This window comes from Nannospalax galili, unplaced genomic scaffold (genome assembly GCF_000622305.1).
Source record: "Nannospalax galili isolate Female #2095 unplaced genomic scaffold, S.galili_v1.0 scaffold281, whole genome shotgun sequence".
Lineage (NCBI taxonomy): Eukaryota > Metazoa > Chordata > Mammalia > Rodentia > Spalacidae > Nannospalax > Nannospalax galili.
The window spans coordinates 3,714,817-3,732,579 of NW_008349068.1; the positions used below are offsets into that span (position 1 = coordinate 3,714,817).

The 17,763-nt window shown below is 36.4% G+C and overlaps 1 protein-coding gene across 1 annotated transcript in view; it reads left to right on the plus strand.

The window, feature by feature from the left end:
- Positions 1–17,763, plus strand: part of Zdbf2 (zinc finger DBF-type containing 2) — a 37,795-nt gene that overhangs the window by 415 nt on the left and 19,617 nt on the right. The window contains 2 exon segments of the mRNA XM_029569912.1: positions 4,265–4,318; positions 7,185–7,286. Coding sequence (XP_029425772.1) covers positions 7,227–7,286 — 60 coding nt within the window. The 5' untranslated portion in view covers positions 4,265–4,318; positions 7,185–7,226.

Here is a 17,763-nt window from a genome sequence, read left to right on the forward strand (position 1 = left end):
GGGCGCGGGCCGGGCGGGCGCGGGAGGCCCGGCGGGCGGGAGTCGGGCCTGGGCGGGCGGCTCGGCGCCACCTGTCCACACACCCCATTCCCCGCGCTCGGCCGGGCCTGCCCCCGCCGCAGAGTCCCGCTGGAGACCGTCGAGGATAGGCTGTGTGAGTGTGAGTGCGTGCTAACGACCGCTTCGCTACCGCCGTGCAACAGTTGTGTAAATGCTCGAATACGCCATCGTGCTCACTTGCTCCACAGAAGGCCCTTTGCAGCTCCAGCCTACGGTTTTCTGACGACAGCGATTTGGGTAGTTCGGGAAAGAAATGCAAAAGATACAGGGCCGCGAGTCACTCAAACGGTTTTCGTTCCTCCCCAAATCGTAGTGTTTTTATTACGCGGATTGCTTTTACTGCAGTTGCGGGGCGGGGTGGGGGGGCGGCGGCGCAGGGGCTTGAAGAAAAAGCCCGTACCTCATCCACGCAGTCTGCACAATCTCGGGTTCTCTCTAGCTTTTGAGAATGCCTAAGTTTATGTACGTGTTTCTATATGCGTGTTTTCCATAAGCAGGGTGTTGGTTTTATCTTCTTTTCACTTAATATACATTGGGGACTTTTTCTCTATGGGTTAAACCCAAAGCATAAAAGGTTAGAAAGAAACTCGTTGAAGATTTGATTACGTATCACTGCAGTAGTCAGCCCATTGGTTGGAAGAAAACTGAAATCAGGGTAGCAACCAGTTTCCATAAAATATTGTTTACTTTGCTTAATAATTTGGGGGCAGTGCTTTTCACACTGCAATTTTCAACCTGTTTGTGAATTGTGAAATTAATTTGGTTGTTCATAACTAGCATTAAAAAAATGAAATAAGGTAACAAAATACCAGAATCTATATTGCGGGGTATTGTTCTTTGAAATCTTTTTAAAACTGCGTGTGCCTCTGTGTGTGTGTGTGTGTGTGTGTGTGTGTGTGTGTGCGCGCGTGCGCGCGCGCGTGCACGAGTGCGCGCTCACCCACTGAGTTGTAATATCAAAATTGTATTGTTTCCTATGGTCTCATGCTAAATAAATCGAAAGTCACTAAAGAACTGTCAACACCCAGAATGGGAATAGTGGTGAAATTAAACCAGATGTTAATTTTAGCCTTTTTTCTTTTTGGGATAATGACATTGTGCATTGCACCAAATTTGGCTGCTAATTATTTGCTTTCATCTAATATTAAAACAATGACATTTCTGAAAAACACAGAAACATTTTGTAGAAGTTGAGGAATTGAAGCACAATTTCCTCCCACTGACCAGCCCCTCTGGATTTTGGTGTGAGACCTGGAACAATATACCTCCTCTTTCTAAACCTCGATTTTGCCTCCTCTTTTTATAAGAAAATGCATATGAAGCTGTTGACAGCATGCCTGGCTCAGATTTAAGTGCTCACGGTTAGCTATTATTATTTTATTAGGACGCAATGGAGGTGTCCAGGATGCTTGTCGCCACCGCGAAGCCAGCATAGCATGGATAATCCAAAAGGAAAAAAAAGCAAAGGTGAAAATTAGTTGATAGTGTTACATGAAGGAACTGACACTGGGTTAAAATAGTCTTTTTCTATATCGTTTGGCCATTGTTATGATTGTGATTGCTTCCCATACTTCCTACTACTAGATAGGTAATTTAAATCGTGGGTTTAAATTTAAAAATTGGTTTTGTTTTGTATTTTCTTTTTCCTTTTCTTGTTTTTTTTTTTTTGAGACAAGGTCTCCCTATATAGCCGGCTCTTGGATTCCTGATTATTCTGTGTCAGTCTCCCAAGTGCTGGGATTATAGGTGTGTGCCACCATACCCAGCTCAGATTGTTTTATTTAAAAAAAAAACAAAACAAAACCAGGTATCTTTCTATTGTTTTTTCTTATTTTCTATTAAGTTGATATCTCTTGTCAGGCAATTGAAAAATATTTCCTATGAGGATTCTCAGTTTTGCTAATTCTTATTACAGTGTCACAGTCAGTCGAAAAAACACTACAATTCCAAAACCATTTCAACAATATTATGTTTATCTCTTTACCCAGTATACATCCCAGATGTACAAGAAATATTTCTTACAAAAAAAAAAGCATTTCATGCAGTTCAGATCTGTTCACTGCCTTAGAGTAGTTTATATAATTTTTAAATGTTTTAAAAAACAAATGAAATGAGTGTGAATGTGGTTATTTTAAAAATAGTGTAAGTTTTATAAAAAATAAATTGACTGCTTTGGACTAAAAAAGGACTTTCCTTTCAGAAGCTTTGACTGGGTGTGACAACTGTAAAAGGCTGGGGAAAAAATGGAAAACAATCATAATTCTGCTCTTGGATTTGAAAATGTGTTTTTTTCTTGTTCTGCTTTACAGCAGTGAAAGGGAAACTTACTGAGGGTGAATTAGATGGTTTGTGAAAAAATGTGACGAAATACAGATGAATTTGTTCACCAAAATGGAACAAAAAAAAAATTCTCCAAACAGCATTGAAACAAAAAAGCCCAACCTGACCTTTAACATATATAGATTTATATGTTTTAAGTTAAAATATTAACATTATATGTGTTTTAAAACTATCTTATCAAATCACCAACTACTGGTCTTTATCTTGAATTGATAAAATGAAAGACTAAGCAGTCATTAAAAATGGTGTTTTGGAATTATATGTAATGTCATGGAAAGGTGCTTATTACGTGTGATTAAATGAAAGAGGAGGATAACAGGGTGGAATGTATACTCTCATTCCCTTCTGCAGAAATACGTGTAGAATAAAGAGCTATATGTGAAAATGGTAATGGGGATTAGAGCTTTTATTTATATTCTTTACTTTTTACAATTGCAGTATAATGTGAATGTTTTTTATAATTAAGAAAGGTATTTTTTTTATAAGCCTACATAAGACTATACTTTGGGGATACTGAGTTTTTGAATTTGAATATTTTTAATATTAACTAATTAGTATCTTAGGAAATGATGCTAAGAAGCTTAACAGTTATATTCATAACCTTTTGAAAAGCTCCTTTGAGTAGGAGCAAATAATTATTCCAACTTCTTTTTAAAAAGCGATAGACCTCTTGTAAAAAAAAAATTCCATATTCTGTGTCTAAATTCTTCAGTAGGGTTTTGAATCCTGCCATGTCAAAATTCAGCAATTTTTCCTGTTTTGCTATCCTCTAAATTCTCAAATGAAATCTTAGATTCAGCTGAGCTTGTTAGTTTGCTATCTCCAAATACACGTGTGCTTTCTTGCTTTTGTACCTGCATTTGTTTGCTATTTCGACTATATTTTCCTAACTTCAGTAGAAGCAAATTCTACCCATTTTCCAAAATCGGGTTAAAAAAAAACCGTATCTATTTTGACCTCCCTGGCCACTGCAGTTTAAATCTTAACAATTAAAGCCATTATCACATCATCATTATTATTATTAGCAGTGAAGGTGGATCTAGTCCAGGCTTCTTGTTTGCCAGGCAAATGCTCTACTACTCAGCCTCACACTATTTTTACTTTGGCAGTTCTCAGATACTGCCTTGCATTTCATTTTCCAGTTCTATTTTACACTCCTTGATAGCAAGAAAGGTTGCCCTCTCTTTGTTTATCCTTTGAGCTCCTAGGACAGAGCTCTGCACATGGCAGGTACCTAGTAACATACACATTGAGTAAATGGTCTGGCTGATTCTTTTGAGACTAAGTGTTGGAATTTTTTTTTAACCAGTGGTCCTGGGTACAGGTCAATACTTGGCCCATAATGAGGAGGAATAAAAAATTGTGATCTGCTTAATTTGTCCACTATTACAGACAGATGATAAAGAAGTGACAGTATTTTTCATTAAAACTATTATGGTGACTGAGAATTGGGTCATTAGTTCTGGACCCAAACTGAATTTCCCCTGTGTATTTCTTTTAAAAAGTTTTTTGGGAAGCTTATTTGGTTTTGGCGGCAGTTTTTGTCCTTAACGTTACTGGAGGCACAGTTGTGCCTTCCATTCTTTTTCAGCTACTGTTCCTGGAACCCTGGGATCTGAAGTGCAGGGTGTTTGGCCGGCCCACAGTCACTGCTTCAGAACACCTTTTTGGGGAGGTTGTGTTCTGACATTCAATGAGCGATAGTATGTAAAGTGCTTTGTGTTCAAAAGTTAATATTTTTCCTTCTGTTATCAAAATGGTCGTGTTACTTTTTAAATGTCAGTATGACTTGGGGGTACTAGCTTGGTCAGTTGTAGACACGTGAGATTTACTGTTTAAAAAATTATTTTATTTTAATTTACAGATGTTTGTCAGGACTAATAACAGCTGACGAGATACCTGCTCTTTTCTCTTCAAGGTAAGCCATTTCTGACTATAAAAAAAAAAGAAAAGCAAGCAAACAATTGGATTCTAGTAGAATTGGTTCATAAACATAAACTGATGTTATTAGGTCAACTTAGAGTCACCTTGGATAATTTAATTGTATATAATATATATGCGCCTTCTCCTGACTCCACGGGGATTGATTTGTTGGTAAGTTTTAGGTGAGGTCCTGGCATGTGAAATTTTAAAAATGGCAACATATTCTTCTGATTAGTCATAACTCATGGAACAAACTATAGAAAGGACAGGTGATAGTACCTTAGGAGTTAAAGGCTGGAAGGGTTAATTTTTGTATGTGCGATGTTAGACTCATTTTTATTTTGCCTTTCATTCAGTGGATGTTTTAATTAGATATTTCAAGAAACTATTAAAACATTTGTTATTTTATGATTTTCAAAGTTTAGATTTGAGCTTTGGGGTTCTATTAGCCCCAAATGGTCTGATCTAAAAATAGAACTTCATAGCTGTCTCATTTTTTGGCTTTAGATTAATAAATGAAGTAAATTATTGGGGAAAAAGATCCAATTTTAAAATTTTACATATATTATTTCAGATGCTGGTTTAATTGATTTATTTTCCCCTTAAGTGTGGGAAGTCAGAAAATCAAAGGTTCTCAGTAGAAAGTAATAGGTAAGTGAATGTTACGATGAAATTTTGATTTGATAAAGCTTTTGTATTCCTTTTACTGGTTTTAAGGCTGTGATTTTATTTTTCAGCCATAGGTTTTAATTTAATAATTTGATGATTTACATTGCACATAATCTTATTCAGAAGTACTAATGTAGCAGAGCCAAGCTTGTTTAGCACAAGCCTGTAATCCCAGTTGGGAGGTTGAGGATTAGGAGCGGAAAGCCAGCCTGGCTATATGGCAAGACAGTTTAACCCTTGCCTTCCAGATATTCAACACATTACAGATGATTCTGTTGTACCAATAAACACGAATGTTTAAAATAATTGGAATCAAAACTTTAAAACATTATTTTCAGTTTTAGTTTTAACAAACCAGCAAGTACATTGCATTGAATTTAGCTTTTTAATTAAAATAGCTATAATTATACATACATACAGTTTCAACTAACAAGTTGACTGTGTCAGAATTACATAGGGAATCTTTTTTTTTTGGTTTTTGAGCAGAGCAGAGCAATTGTAGAATTATTTAGGAAAAATGAGAAAGCACTCCTGAGAGTGAGAGGAATACTTTTTTATACTTTTTTTTTTTTTTCCTTTTAACATCAGGAATCTTTAAACTCGTCAGTTCCAGGCGCTCATTCAGTTCTCCTAATTCAGAATTTGGGGGAATGACCAAAAACCAGGCATTCAGTCTGGTTTGGAGAATATAATATTGAAGGATTATAGTATTAGGTGGATAAAAGTTAGGAAACAATTTATTTGTCAAGAAATCCCAAATAATGGGCTGGAGAGATGGCTCAGTGGTTAAGATCATTGGCTACTCTTGCAGAGGATTGGGTTTTGATTCCCAGCACCTACATGGCAGCTAACAGCCATCTGTAGCTCCAGTTCCAGGGGATCCGACACCATCTTCTGACTTCCTCGGACACTGCATGACATGGGTGCATTTAGAAACATGCAGGCAATACATTTATACACATAAAAATAATTTTTTTTAAAAAAAAGAAATCTCAAATAACTAGTAGGAAAAATTCCCAATATTTATATGACAATATAATTGTCAGAAAAGTCGTGTGGTTCAGAGGTCAACTTAGTTACTGTTCAGATTTTTAACAACTGATAAATTATCTTAAAATCTCTTATGAACTAGCAGAGATTTCCATATGGTACCTTTACTCTTACAATGAAGAATTACGTATGATATCACAAGTTCAAGTAATCTGGAAAAAAATTCCCAATATTTATATGACAATATAATTGTCAGAAAAGTCGTGTGGTTCAGAGGTCAACTTAGTTACTGTTCAGATTTTTAACAACTGATAAATTATCTTAAAATCTCTTATGAACTAGCAGAGATTTCCATATGGTACCTTTACTCTTACAATGAAGAATTACGTATGATATCACAAGTTCAAGTAATCTGGAAGTTTTTTTTTAATAGGAATGTGAGGAAATTATGTGTTCCATAAGAGTATAGTAAATACAGTATAATAGTAGTTTTTAGATTTGGACATGATGATGCATACCTTTAATCTTAGCACCCTGGAGGCAGAGGCAGGTGGATTGCTGTGAAATTGGGGCCAGCCTGGTCTAAATAGTGAGTCTCAGGCCAGCTGGGGAGACTGCCTCAAAAAATCCAAAACCACAAAGCAGAAAATAGTTTTTAGAAATCAAGTGTTGTGTTATTTCTTACTGGACCAATTCCTAGTAAGTGAGGAGTAACGAGAATTGATAAGAAATTTAATTGTCTTCAAATACTGCCAACAGACAAATAGCTCTTTCCAAAGATTCGGATATTGATTCAGCAGGTCATATGTGCTTTATGTATGTTCCCAATTGCTAATAGAAGTGAGATTGGGTAGAACATGGGTTTGCTGGTGCATTCCCCATACTCAGGGAGCTGAAGCAGGACTGCCATTTCCAGGTCTGTTCTGGGTACACCATGATCTCCAGGTCAGCCTGTCTATAGCAAATTCCTTTTACAAAAAACAAACAATGGCTATTGGGGGGCTCACCTTTAGTCCCAGCATTTGGCAGATGGACTTCAGAGTTTGAGGCCAGTTTGATCTACATAGGGAATTCCAGGGCCAGCCAGAGCTACACAGGGAGACCCCGTCCCAAAATCAATCAAACAAAACCAAAAAGGAGTGATTTTTTTTTTCCTATACCGTTGCTTTTCTTTTACACTTTCCCCCCCCTTTTTTTTTCAGTTGACAAGTCGAGGCCAGCTGCTTCCTGACTGACTGTTCACGATGCAGAAGAGACAGGGATATTGCAGCTATTGCCATGTGCAGTACCCTAACCTGGAACAGGTGAGAGGGTCTCACTGATACGATCATAGCACATAGTGCCTTAGTTGTGAGTTTCTCTTCTTTTAAGTTTTGTTAGATTCATTTATTCGTTCATTGAACGGAATCTCCTAGTTTGTAGATATTGCTTAATAGTCTAAGAGTATTATTATGAACAAAGCCAAATTTCTTTTTCCATAGAGTTTACAGTATAGTTCAGTAAGACCAGAAATAAGTAAGCATTAATTTTTAGAATGTAATATGTCAAATTATGATAATTTTATTGGGAAAATAATATAGAGAAGAGAGTACTATTTTAAAGTAGAGTGGCCAGGTAAGGCTTTTTAAAGAAAATGACCTTTGAAGTAGACATTTGAGAGAAGTTCAGTGCCAAGTTTGCATATATATGGAGGAAGGATTTCTAGACAGAAAAAAAGAAAGAGCCCTGGGCAGAAGTGTGGTTCAAAAACCAGAAGCCAAGTGGCTAGTGTGATCCCAGTGCAAGGGCGGCACCCAGTGGGCACTAAGTCACAGGCAAGGAAGGAAGAGAAATGGGTTCCGTAAAATCTTGTAGGTTAAGGTAAGAACTTTGAATTTTATTCCAATCAGATGGGTGCCATCTCAGGGACATGAGTTGGACAGTGAGGTCATTGAACTTCTACTTTAGATGGACATTCTGGTTGCTTTTGGGTAGAATAGTTGAAATGGGGTCTATTATTTTATTGCAATATAATTCTTACATCATAAATTTCACCCCTTTAAAGTGAAATTTGGAGACTTAGAGTATACACAGTGATATATTGCCTAATTCTAGAAATTTTCATCACTGAAAGGGAAACCATATAGCTACTAAACAATACTCTGTATTCTCTTGATTCCTAACCTCTGGCAACCACTTATCTACTTTCTGTTTCAAAAATTGGATGATCCTGGATATTTCATATAAATGGAAGCATTTGCGGTGTGACCTTTTGTGTCTGACTTTTTCATTTAGCATAATATATTCAAGGTTCATTCATGTCATAGCATGTATTACTACCTCATTCTTATTCTGGCTGAATAATATTCCATTGTAAAAATAATGCCACATTTTATTTATTCATTCAACAATTGATGGATGCTTAGGTTGTTTTTACTTTCTTTGGCTACCATGAATATTGCTGCTATGAATATTTGTGTATAAGTTTTTGTGTGGACATACATTTTCAGTTCTCTTGGGTATATATTTAGGAGTGGAATTGTTGGGTCATATGATAACTTTAATTTTTTTGAGGAACTGCCTCACTGTTTTCCAAAGTGGCTCTATTATTTTATGTCACCTCCAGCAACGCATGAGGGTTCCAATTTCTCCTCATCCTTGCCAGCACTTTAAAAAAAATTACAGCCATTTCAGTGAATGTGAAGTGATACCTCATTGTGGTTTTGGTTTGCATTTCCCCAGTGTCACCGAGCATGCTTCCATGTGCTTACTGGTTGTTTTGTATACCTTCTTTGGACAAATGCCTATTCAAATTATGTGCCCATGTTTTACTTGGTTTGTCTTTTTTATTATTGAGTTGTAAGCCTTTCTTTTAGCTTTGCAGACCTTTATGAAATGTGATTGTAAATACTTTGTCCTATTCTATGGGTTGTCTTTCCACTTTCTTGATGGTATGCTTTGATGTACAAAAGTTTTAAATTTTGCTAGGTGTGGCAATGCTTGCCTGTAATCCCATGATTTAGGAGGTGAAGGCAGGAACATTACAAATTGCAGGCCAACTTGGGCTGCATAGTGAGACTTGTCTCAAAAAAAAAGTTAAAAATTTTGTTATTATTGAATTATTATTTTTTTAAGACAGTTTTTTACTATGCAGTCTAGGCTGGCCTTAGACTTGAGAAGTCTCCCTGTTTCAGCCTCTTGAGTACTGAGGTTACAAGCATATACCACTGCACCCAACTGCATTTATTTTTCTCTATGACTGTGTTCTTGATAAAGGATTGTGTAATCCAACATCATGAAGATCTATAAATGCCTGTTTTCCTCTAAGAGTTTTGTAGTCGTTTGCTTTTACAGTTAGGTCTTAGGTTCATTTTGAATTAATTTTTTGTATAGGGTGTGAGGTGCAATCCAACTTCATTCTTTTGCTTGTGATATCCAAAAGATAGTCTTTCCTATTGAATTGTCATGATGTCTATTGGAAATCAACTGATATAATTGTAAAGATGTATTTCCTTATTCTCATTTCTGTCCCATTGGTCTATATATACATCTGAATGCTAGTACCACAGAGTTGTGTTTTTTTAACATTTTAGCAAAATATCTTTAACTGGTGTGTAACAATTATATATATTTGTCAGATAACTGTGATATTTCAGCACATGTATACAATGTGTAATGATCAGATCATGGTAATTGGCCTGTCACCTCAGACAATTACCATTTTGTTGTACTGGGAACATTCTCTCTGCTATTTTGAAATACAGAATTGTTGTAATCATTGTTCCTATACAGTTTTGTAGAACATTAGAAGTTGTTGCATCTATCGAGTTGTACTTCCATACCCGTTAATCTTCTCCCCATCCCACACCCTCTCAAGCTCTGCTGCCCATTATCCCACTTTCTGCCCTTAAAGATTTCACTTTGCAGCTTCCACACGAATCTGTCTTTCTGTACCTAGTAAATTAACCCTAACATAATGCCTTCCACTTCTATGTTGCTACTACAGTTGACAGAATCTCATTCTTCCTATGGCTGAATAATCAAAATCTCTCTGTCTCTGTCTCTGTCTCTCTCTCTCTCTCTCTCTCTCTCTCTCTGTGCATCACACTTTCTTTATCCATTCATCCCTTTTTGGACACAAAGGTTGACTCCATTTTGGGGCTCCTGTGAATAGTTCTGCAGTAAATGTGAGACTGCATGTGTCCCCTCAGCATATTTCATCTCCTTTGGCTATATAACAGTAGTGGGGTTTTCAGTTATATCATGGAGTTTCTGGTTTTCTGAGGAAACTCTCCTGTTTTTCCAGAGTGGATTCCCATCAACACTGTAGTAGTGACACTCCCCTTTCTTCTCATCCCCATCAACGCTTGTTAGTCCTAAAATCTTTTTTGTTAATAGCCACTCTTACAGGAATGAGGAGATATCTTATTGTAGTTTTGATTTATATTTCCCTGATGATTAGTGATGTTGAGTATTTTTTAATATATTTGTTTACTATTGTTTTTGTGTTTGTTTTTTGACAAAATCTCCCTAGTCCCAGCCCACCTGGAAGTCACTATGTGAACTAGGGTAGCCTTTATCTCACAGAGATCTGCCTACCTCTATCTCCAGAGGACTGGGATTAAAGGCAGGTGCCACCACGCCTGGTATTTGTTTACTATCTGCATATTGTCTTTTGAAAATGTCTGTAGAGGTTATTTGCTCATTTTGAAACCATATGATTAGTTTTTGCTATTGAGCTGTTTGGGTCCTGTTTGTATTCTGGTAATTACTTTGTTGAGTGGCTGAGCATGGTGGCTCATGCCTTTCCAGCAGTCAGCAAGTAAGAGCAGGAGGATCAGGTGTTCAAGGCCAGCATAGCGAGTTTGAAACCAGCCTGAGGTACAAGAGACCTTGCCTCAAAAACAGACAAAGAAACAACAACAAAAAAAGCCCTAAAAATTAAAAAAGAATCCTGGGTTGAGGAGATGACTCCATGGGTAAAGGGCATGCCATGGAAACTGAGTTTAAATTTCCAGAGCCCATGGAAAGCAAGCATGGTAGTGAGCTCCTGCAATCCCAGGGCAACTGTGGCGAGATGGGAAGCAGGCAGTAGAATCGCTTGCAGCAGTGAAAAACTAAAAGAGAGACCCTGCCTCAAAACAAGGTGAAAGGGAAGGCCTGACATCACCCCCACTTACCCCCTTCCCCCCAAAGAAGGCACAGTGGCACATACCTTTAATTCCAGCACTCAGGAGGCAGACACAGGTGGATCTCTGTTAGTTGGCGGCTAGCTTGGTCTACATAGTGAGTCTAGGATAGCTACAACTACAGTGGGACTCTGTCCCAAAAACAAAGTTTGAGGAGGGGAGGGGGGATGCTGGAGAGGTGGCTCAGAGGTTAAGAGCATTGGCTGCTCTTGCAGAGGACACAGGTTCAGTTCTCAGCACCGATGTGGAGGCTAACAACCATCCTTATCTCCAGTTCCAGGGAATCTGATGCCCTCTTCTGGCCTTCATGGGCATTCCATGCATTTGGTGCACTTAGATACATGTAGGCCAAACTCATACATGTAAAATACAAATAAAAAATAAAAATAAAAACAAAACAAAAGTTGTATTAAAAACAAGAAAGAAAAACAAAGTCCCTGATCAGAAATTTCTTCCCTGTATTGCTAACCTTATAGAGCAGAAATGTTCTATTTTGTCTGTTTATTTATGCATTATTTTCTTTGAGACATGGTCTCTCTGGTAGCCCTGGTGACTTTGAACTCACTATGGAGACCAGGCTGGCTCAAGCTCACAGATGTCTGCCTGCTCTGTCTTTGAGTGCTAGGATTAAGGGCATGTGCCACCCACACCCAGTGTAGAAATGATTTAATTTGATGTAATCCCATTTGTCAGTTTTAACTTTTGTTGCTTGTGCAAATTTTAGGATCATATTAAAAAAAGAATCTTTGCACTGACCGGTGTTGTGAAACAATTGTGAAGGGAACATAAATGTTTTATTCTAGTAATTTCATCATTTTCTTACACTTAAATGTTTGCTCTAGTTTAAGTTGATTTTTGTATATAGTAAGAGATTGAAGTCTAGTTTTATTCTCCTATATATAAATGTTGAAGTTTTCTAGTACCTTTTATTAAAGAGACTTTCCTTTAGTTGGTGTTTTCTCTGCCTTGATTGAAGATCAGTTGGCTATAAATGTGTGGGTTATTTTTTTTATTTTTATTTTTAATTCTGTTTCTTTGGTCTAGGTGTCTTTTTATGCCAGTGCCATGCTGATTTAGTTACTATAGTTTTGTAGTATGGTTTGGTTTGAAGTTAGTATTGTAATACTCTTACCTTTGTTCATTTTGTTGAAGATTGTTAAGACTTTCAAGGATCTTTAGGGTTTTATATGAATTTTGTGATTACTTTTTTTCTAGTTCTGTGAAGGTGATTGCTAGTCTGATAGGAATTACAGTTAAATCTGTAGATTAGATACGAACATTTTAGCAGCAGTTTTCCAATCCGTGAGCATGAGCTGTCTCCTTTTTTGTGCCCTCTTCAGTTTCAGTCTTCAATGTTTCATATTTTTTGCTGTAGAGATCTCTCCTTGTTTAAATTCATTCCTAGGTGATTATATATATATATATGAGATGCCCTTTATTTTTTGAGACAGGGTCTCCCTGTTGCCCCAGCTGGCCTGAAACTTGCTATGTAGAGCAGGCTGGCCTCGAACTCACAGAGATCTACCTGCCTCTGCTTCCTGGGTGCTGGGATTAAAGGCATGTGCTACCATGCCTGGCTGATACTATATTTTTGTAGCTATTATGAATGAGATTGCTTTCTTGATTTCTTTCTTGGCAGTCTTGAGGTGCTATGTACCAAAGCAACTGATTTTTGTATGCTGATTTTTATAGCCTGTAGCTTTACTGACTTCATTTTTCAGTTCTTGCAATATTTTGGTGGAGTCTAGGTTTTTTTTTTTTTGATGTTTTTGAGACAGGGTCTCCCTGTAGCCCCAGCTGTCCTGGAGCTCCCTATGTAGACCAGGCTGGTCTTGAACTTACAGAGATCTGCCTGCCTCTGCCTCCCGAGTGCTGGGATTAAAGGGATTAGTTTGTTTTTAATAAGAGTATTTTCTTCAAATGAATTATTTTGTCTCTTTCTCTAAAGATGCCCTTTATTTTTTGTCATACTGCTAAGACTTCCAGTGTGATGCTAAGAGTGGGAATGTGTCTACCCCTCTTATTCCTGCAGGAGGAGAAGGATTTTAGCTTTCCTCATTGAATAGATATAAACTGTGGTTAGTCGTTTGCAGTCCTTATTCTGCTGAGTTGTGTTACTTTTACACATAATTTTTTGGGAGTTTTTATCATGAAGAGATGTTTAATTTTATCAAATGCTTTTTTTGCATATAATGAGATGATCATGCAGTTTTGATCATTATGTTGATGTGGTATATTGTGTTTACTGATTTACATATATTGAACCTTCCTTGCATTCCTGATATAAATCCTACTTAATTATGGTTTATGATCTTATGTGTTGTTGGATTTGACTTGTTAGCATCTTGTTGAGAATTTTTGTATCTGTGTTTTTCAGGAATATCCATCTATAAAAAGCTGGTAAAATCAGTTTGTTCTTGGCCTTTTATTTCTTGTGACATATTTCATTACTGACTCAGTCTTGTTACCTGCTACCAATTTGTTGAGTTCTTACATGTTCTCATGGTTTAATTTTTATAGCTGTGCATATATAGAAACACATTTCTTCTAGCTTTTCCAATTTATTGACTTATCTTTGTTCATAATAGTCCTTAGTGATCATTTATATTCTTAAAATACCAGTTACAGTGTTTGCATTTTCATCCTGTTTTGTTGGGATCATCTCTTTCTTTCCTCTCCTCCCCCATCTTTTTCATGCCAGCATGTGTGCACACATGCTGTACCACTGAGCTACACTTCTAGTTCTCATGTATAAATGTATAAATTTTCATCTCTGCTTCTGCTCTGCTGTCTGCTATATTTTCCTCCCATGGTGAACTTTGTTCTTGTTATTTCATTTTAGTTCCTTGTTTTGTGTTGTTTTAGACCTTTTTTAAAAAAATGTAGGCTGTAATGTATTCAAACTTCCCTCTGTATTGCTTTTGCTTTAGTCTGTAGAATTTGGTATGTTGTTTCAATTCCATATGTTTTAAAATATTTTAAAATTTCTCTTTTGATTTACTCTTTGACCCAGTGTTCATTTAAGAACATGTTTAATTTCCATGTGCTTATGTGGTTTCTAAAGTACTATTGTTGATTGTTAATTTTATTCCAGTCTGATCAAGGATACATGTGCTGATTTTTACCTTAAATTTGTTGGGATTTTATTTTGTGATCTAAAAAATTGGAGAATGTTCCACATGCTGACAAGAATAACGTTTATTTGGTAACTGTTGGATGAACTGACCTGTATAAATGTCTGTCCGGCCCCTTTGGTCTGATATATATAAACCACACACACAGTTTACCTCTGACATTGGTTTCTTTATTGGTTTTGTGTAGGTGATTTTTCCATTGATGAAAGTGGAGTTTTGACTTTATTAGAATCTCCTTTTAGATCTAATGTTTGCTTTATAATGGTGGACTATGTGTGCATGTTTGTTTATATGTTACTTTCTTTTGTTTAATTGATCATCTTTGCCTCTTTCTAGTTTTTGATTTAAAGCTTCTTTAATCTGCTGGGCATAGTGTGGTGGCACATGCCTTTAATCCCAGCATTGGAGAGACAGAGGCAGGTGGATCTCTCAGATTAAGGCTAGTTGGGGATAGTCTACATAGTGAGTTCTAGGCTAGCTGGGGCTACATAGTGTTACACCCCCCCAACAGAAAAGCAAAGAAAAAAAGTCTCTTTAATCTAATGTCAATGTCAGTATAGAAACTTCAGTTTGGACTTGTTGTAAACAGTATGCCTTTCTTCTATCCCTTCACTTCTAGTCAGTTACTTTATGGGTGAAGTAAGTTGCTTAGCAGAGCATATCATTGAATCTTGCTACTTTTTTCTCCACTGACCCAGTCTATGTCTTTTATTTGGAGAATTTAATGTTTATGTGCAAGCTAATTATTGAAGAGTAATGATACAGTCTTGTCGTTTTTTAGTGTTTTTTTTTTTTTTTCTGGTCTTTTTTATATGTACTTTGCCCTTTCTCCCTCTCATGTTCATTTCTGTGGTTCGATGGTTTTCTGTATTGATAGGGTTAAGAGTTACTCATTTTCTCTTGGGTGTCTATGTTGCCACCGCATTCTGTATTTACTTTTACTTCTGTGATGGTGGTCGTCACTTTGCTACTAGTATTAAACTCCCACAGGCGTTTCTTCTAAAGATGATCTGATGGTAGGTCTCCCTCAGTTTTGTGTGTCTTAGAAAGACATCATTTCTCCTTCATTTTGAAGGATAGCTTTGTGGGTGTATATTCTTGGTTGATAGTCCCCATCCCCCACAACCCCCAACTTTGAGTAATTCTATCCTGTGAGGTTTCTGCTGTTTCTTTGTTAGTCTAGTAGGAATTCCCTTATATGTGACATCATGCTTTTTTCTGTTGCTGTTTTTGGAATTCTTGTTTTCTTTTTAGCAACTTGACTAATATGACTGGGAGAGTTAGTTCTCTTTCTGTACTATAACAAAGTACTTAAGATAATCAGTTTACAGAGAGAAAAAGTGTTTTGGCTCACAGTTTTGGAGGTTTCAGCTTATGATTGAGACAGCACCTATGAAAGGTATTCACTTAATGTCTGCAATGTGAAAAAATAACAAAATGTCATAATCCCCTTTGTAGGCACACTTTTCAGTGACTTAAAATCCCCAATTAGACCTCTCCTCTTGAATTTTCTTTTGCTTCACTTCATGCTGAAGACCAACCCTTCAAACATGAGCCTTTGAGAGACATTCCAGTCCAATCTTGTAGCATATAGGATGGTTTTTGGTCAAGTCTTAGAGGTCTTATGACTATCCATATCTTTTCCTAAGTCTTAGAAAATTTTTAATAGTTATTTAATTGAATAGGTTTCTACCTCTTCTTTATCTCCTCTTTTAGAATACTGATAATGCAAATGTTCCCTCACTTCATCATCTCCCCTAGATGTCAGAGGTTTCCTTTGTTCTTAACTTTTTCCCTTTTCTTTTTGTTAGTTATTTCAGAAAGGCAACCAGATTCTGATATGGATTGTGTTGAATCTGTAGATGAATTTGGGGAGTATCTGTATTAGTACTCAGTCTTTGAACCCATGAAGAGGGGGTATATCTTTCCAATTATATAAAGCTTCTTTGAAATTTATCAGCCCTGTTTGATAGTTTTTGGTGTACGAGCCTTGTACTCTTATGTCAAATTTATTCATAAATATTTTTGATGCTATTAATTTCTTAAATTCATTTTGGATTGTATCTCTAGCATACAGAAGTATAGTAGCATTTAAAAATATTGATCTTACATCATGCAGCCTTGCTGAACTTGTTTATGAGCTCTAGCACTTTCTGTGCATTCCTTAGGGAATTTTTGTTTGTAGGATGATGCCATATATAAATAATTTCACTACTTCTCTAGTCTGCATACCTTTTTTCTTTCTTCTTTTTCTTGCCTTATGTTCGTTGCTAGAACCTCTAGTTCAGTCATTGTTGAATAGAAGTGGTGAAAGTGCACATTCTTGGCTTCCTTGATCTTAGGGAGAAAGCTTTCATTCTGTCACTATGAAGTATGATAATTAAGTGTGGGTTCATAAAGATGAGGTTATTAGGTTGATTAAGTAATCTTCTGTTCCTAGTTTGAGTGTTTTATTATGAAAGGGTATGGGCTCTGTCACATGCTTTTCTGCATCTATTGGACAATTATGTATTTTTCTTTTAATGTTTTAACATAATATGTTACTGCATTAGCTCAGGCTGCCATAATAAAATATATTACTAGATGGTTTACAAACTGTAAATTTATTTCTTGTAGTTCTGAAGGCTAGGAAGCCCAAAATCAAGATGCCAGTTGATTTTTTTATTAAAATTCAATTTAAAAAATTATTATTTTTCTGGTGAAGACTCTTTGCCTTGCTTGCAGTTGGCTCCCTTCTCAGTGTCTCTTCACTTGTTGCAGAGGTCTGATGGCCTTGTCTTCCTCTTGTCAGGTCACCAGTCATGTTGTTAGGGCTTTTGATTTCATTTAACCTTAGTTACTTCCTGAAATTGCATCCACATTGAGCCATATTAGAGGTTACTAGGGGTTAAAACCATATGAATTTTGGTGGGATGTAGGGTATAATTGATTTTTGGATATTAACCTAATCTTACATTCCTGGGATAAATCTTACTTGGTTATGGCGTATAATCCTTTTTATATATTACTGGATTTTGTTTTCTAATATTTTTATGAGGATTTTCGCATATGTATTTATTTGGAGTACTGACTTGTGGCTTTCTTTTCTTGTGAGATCTTTGTGTGATTTTGGTTTTAGAATTAAGTAGTGTCCCCTATTATTTTTGTTGGAAGAATTTATGAAGCATTGTGTATGGAAATTTGGACATAAATACTTATGGTAATGGTAGCTGCAGTTTTCTGACCAAGGTTGTTAAGTTACAAGAGTCTTGTTTCTTTGGAGGGTCTAAGGGTAAATGTGTCATAGGTGAAGTGTGGATAATGATATTCTGGTTCTGTAAATGCTTAACTGTTCTATCTTAGAGATGATGTCTAAGATCAGTGTATAGTTTGTAAAAATTCTGTGTGGTGGCATTTGTCTTGTTTAATTATTAATAGAAGTCACTTAATTTTATAGTAATAAAAAAGTTTTTTCGTTGTGATTTTTTTTTTTTTTTTTT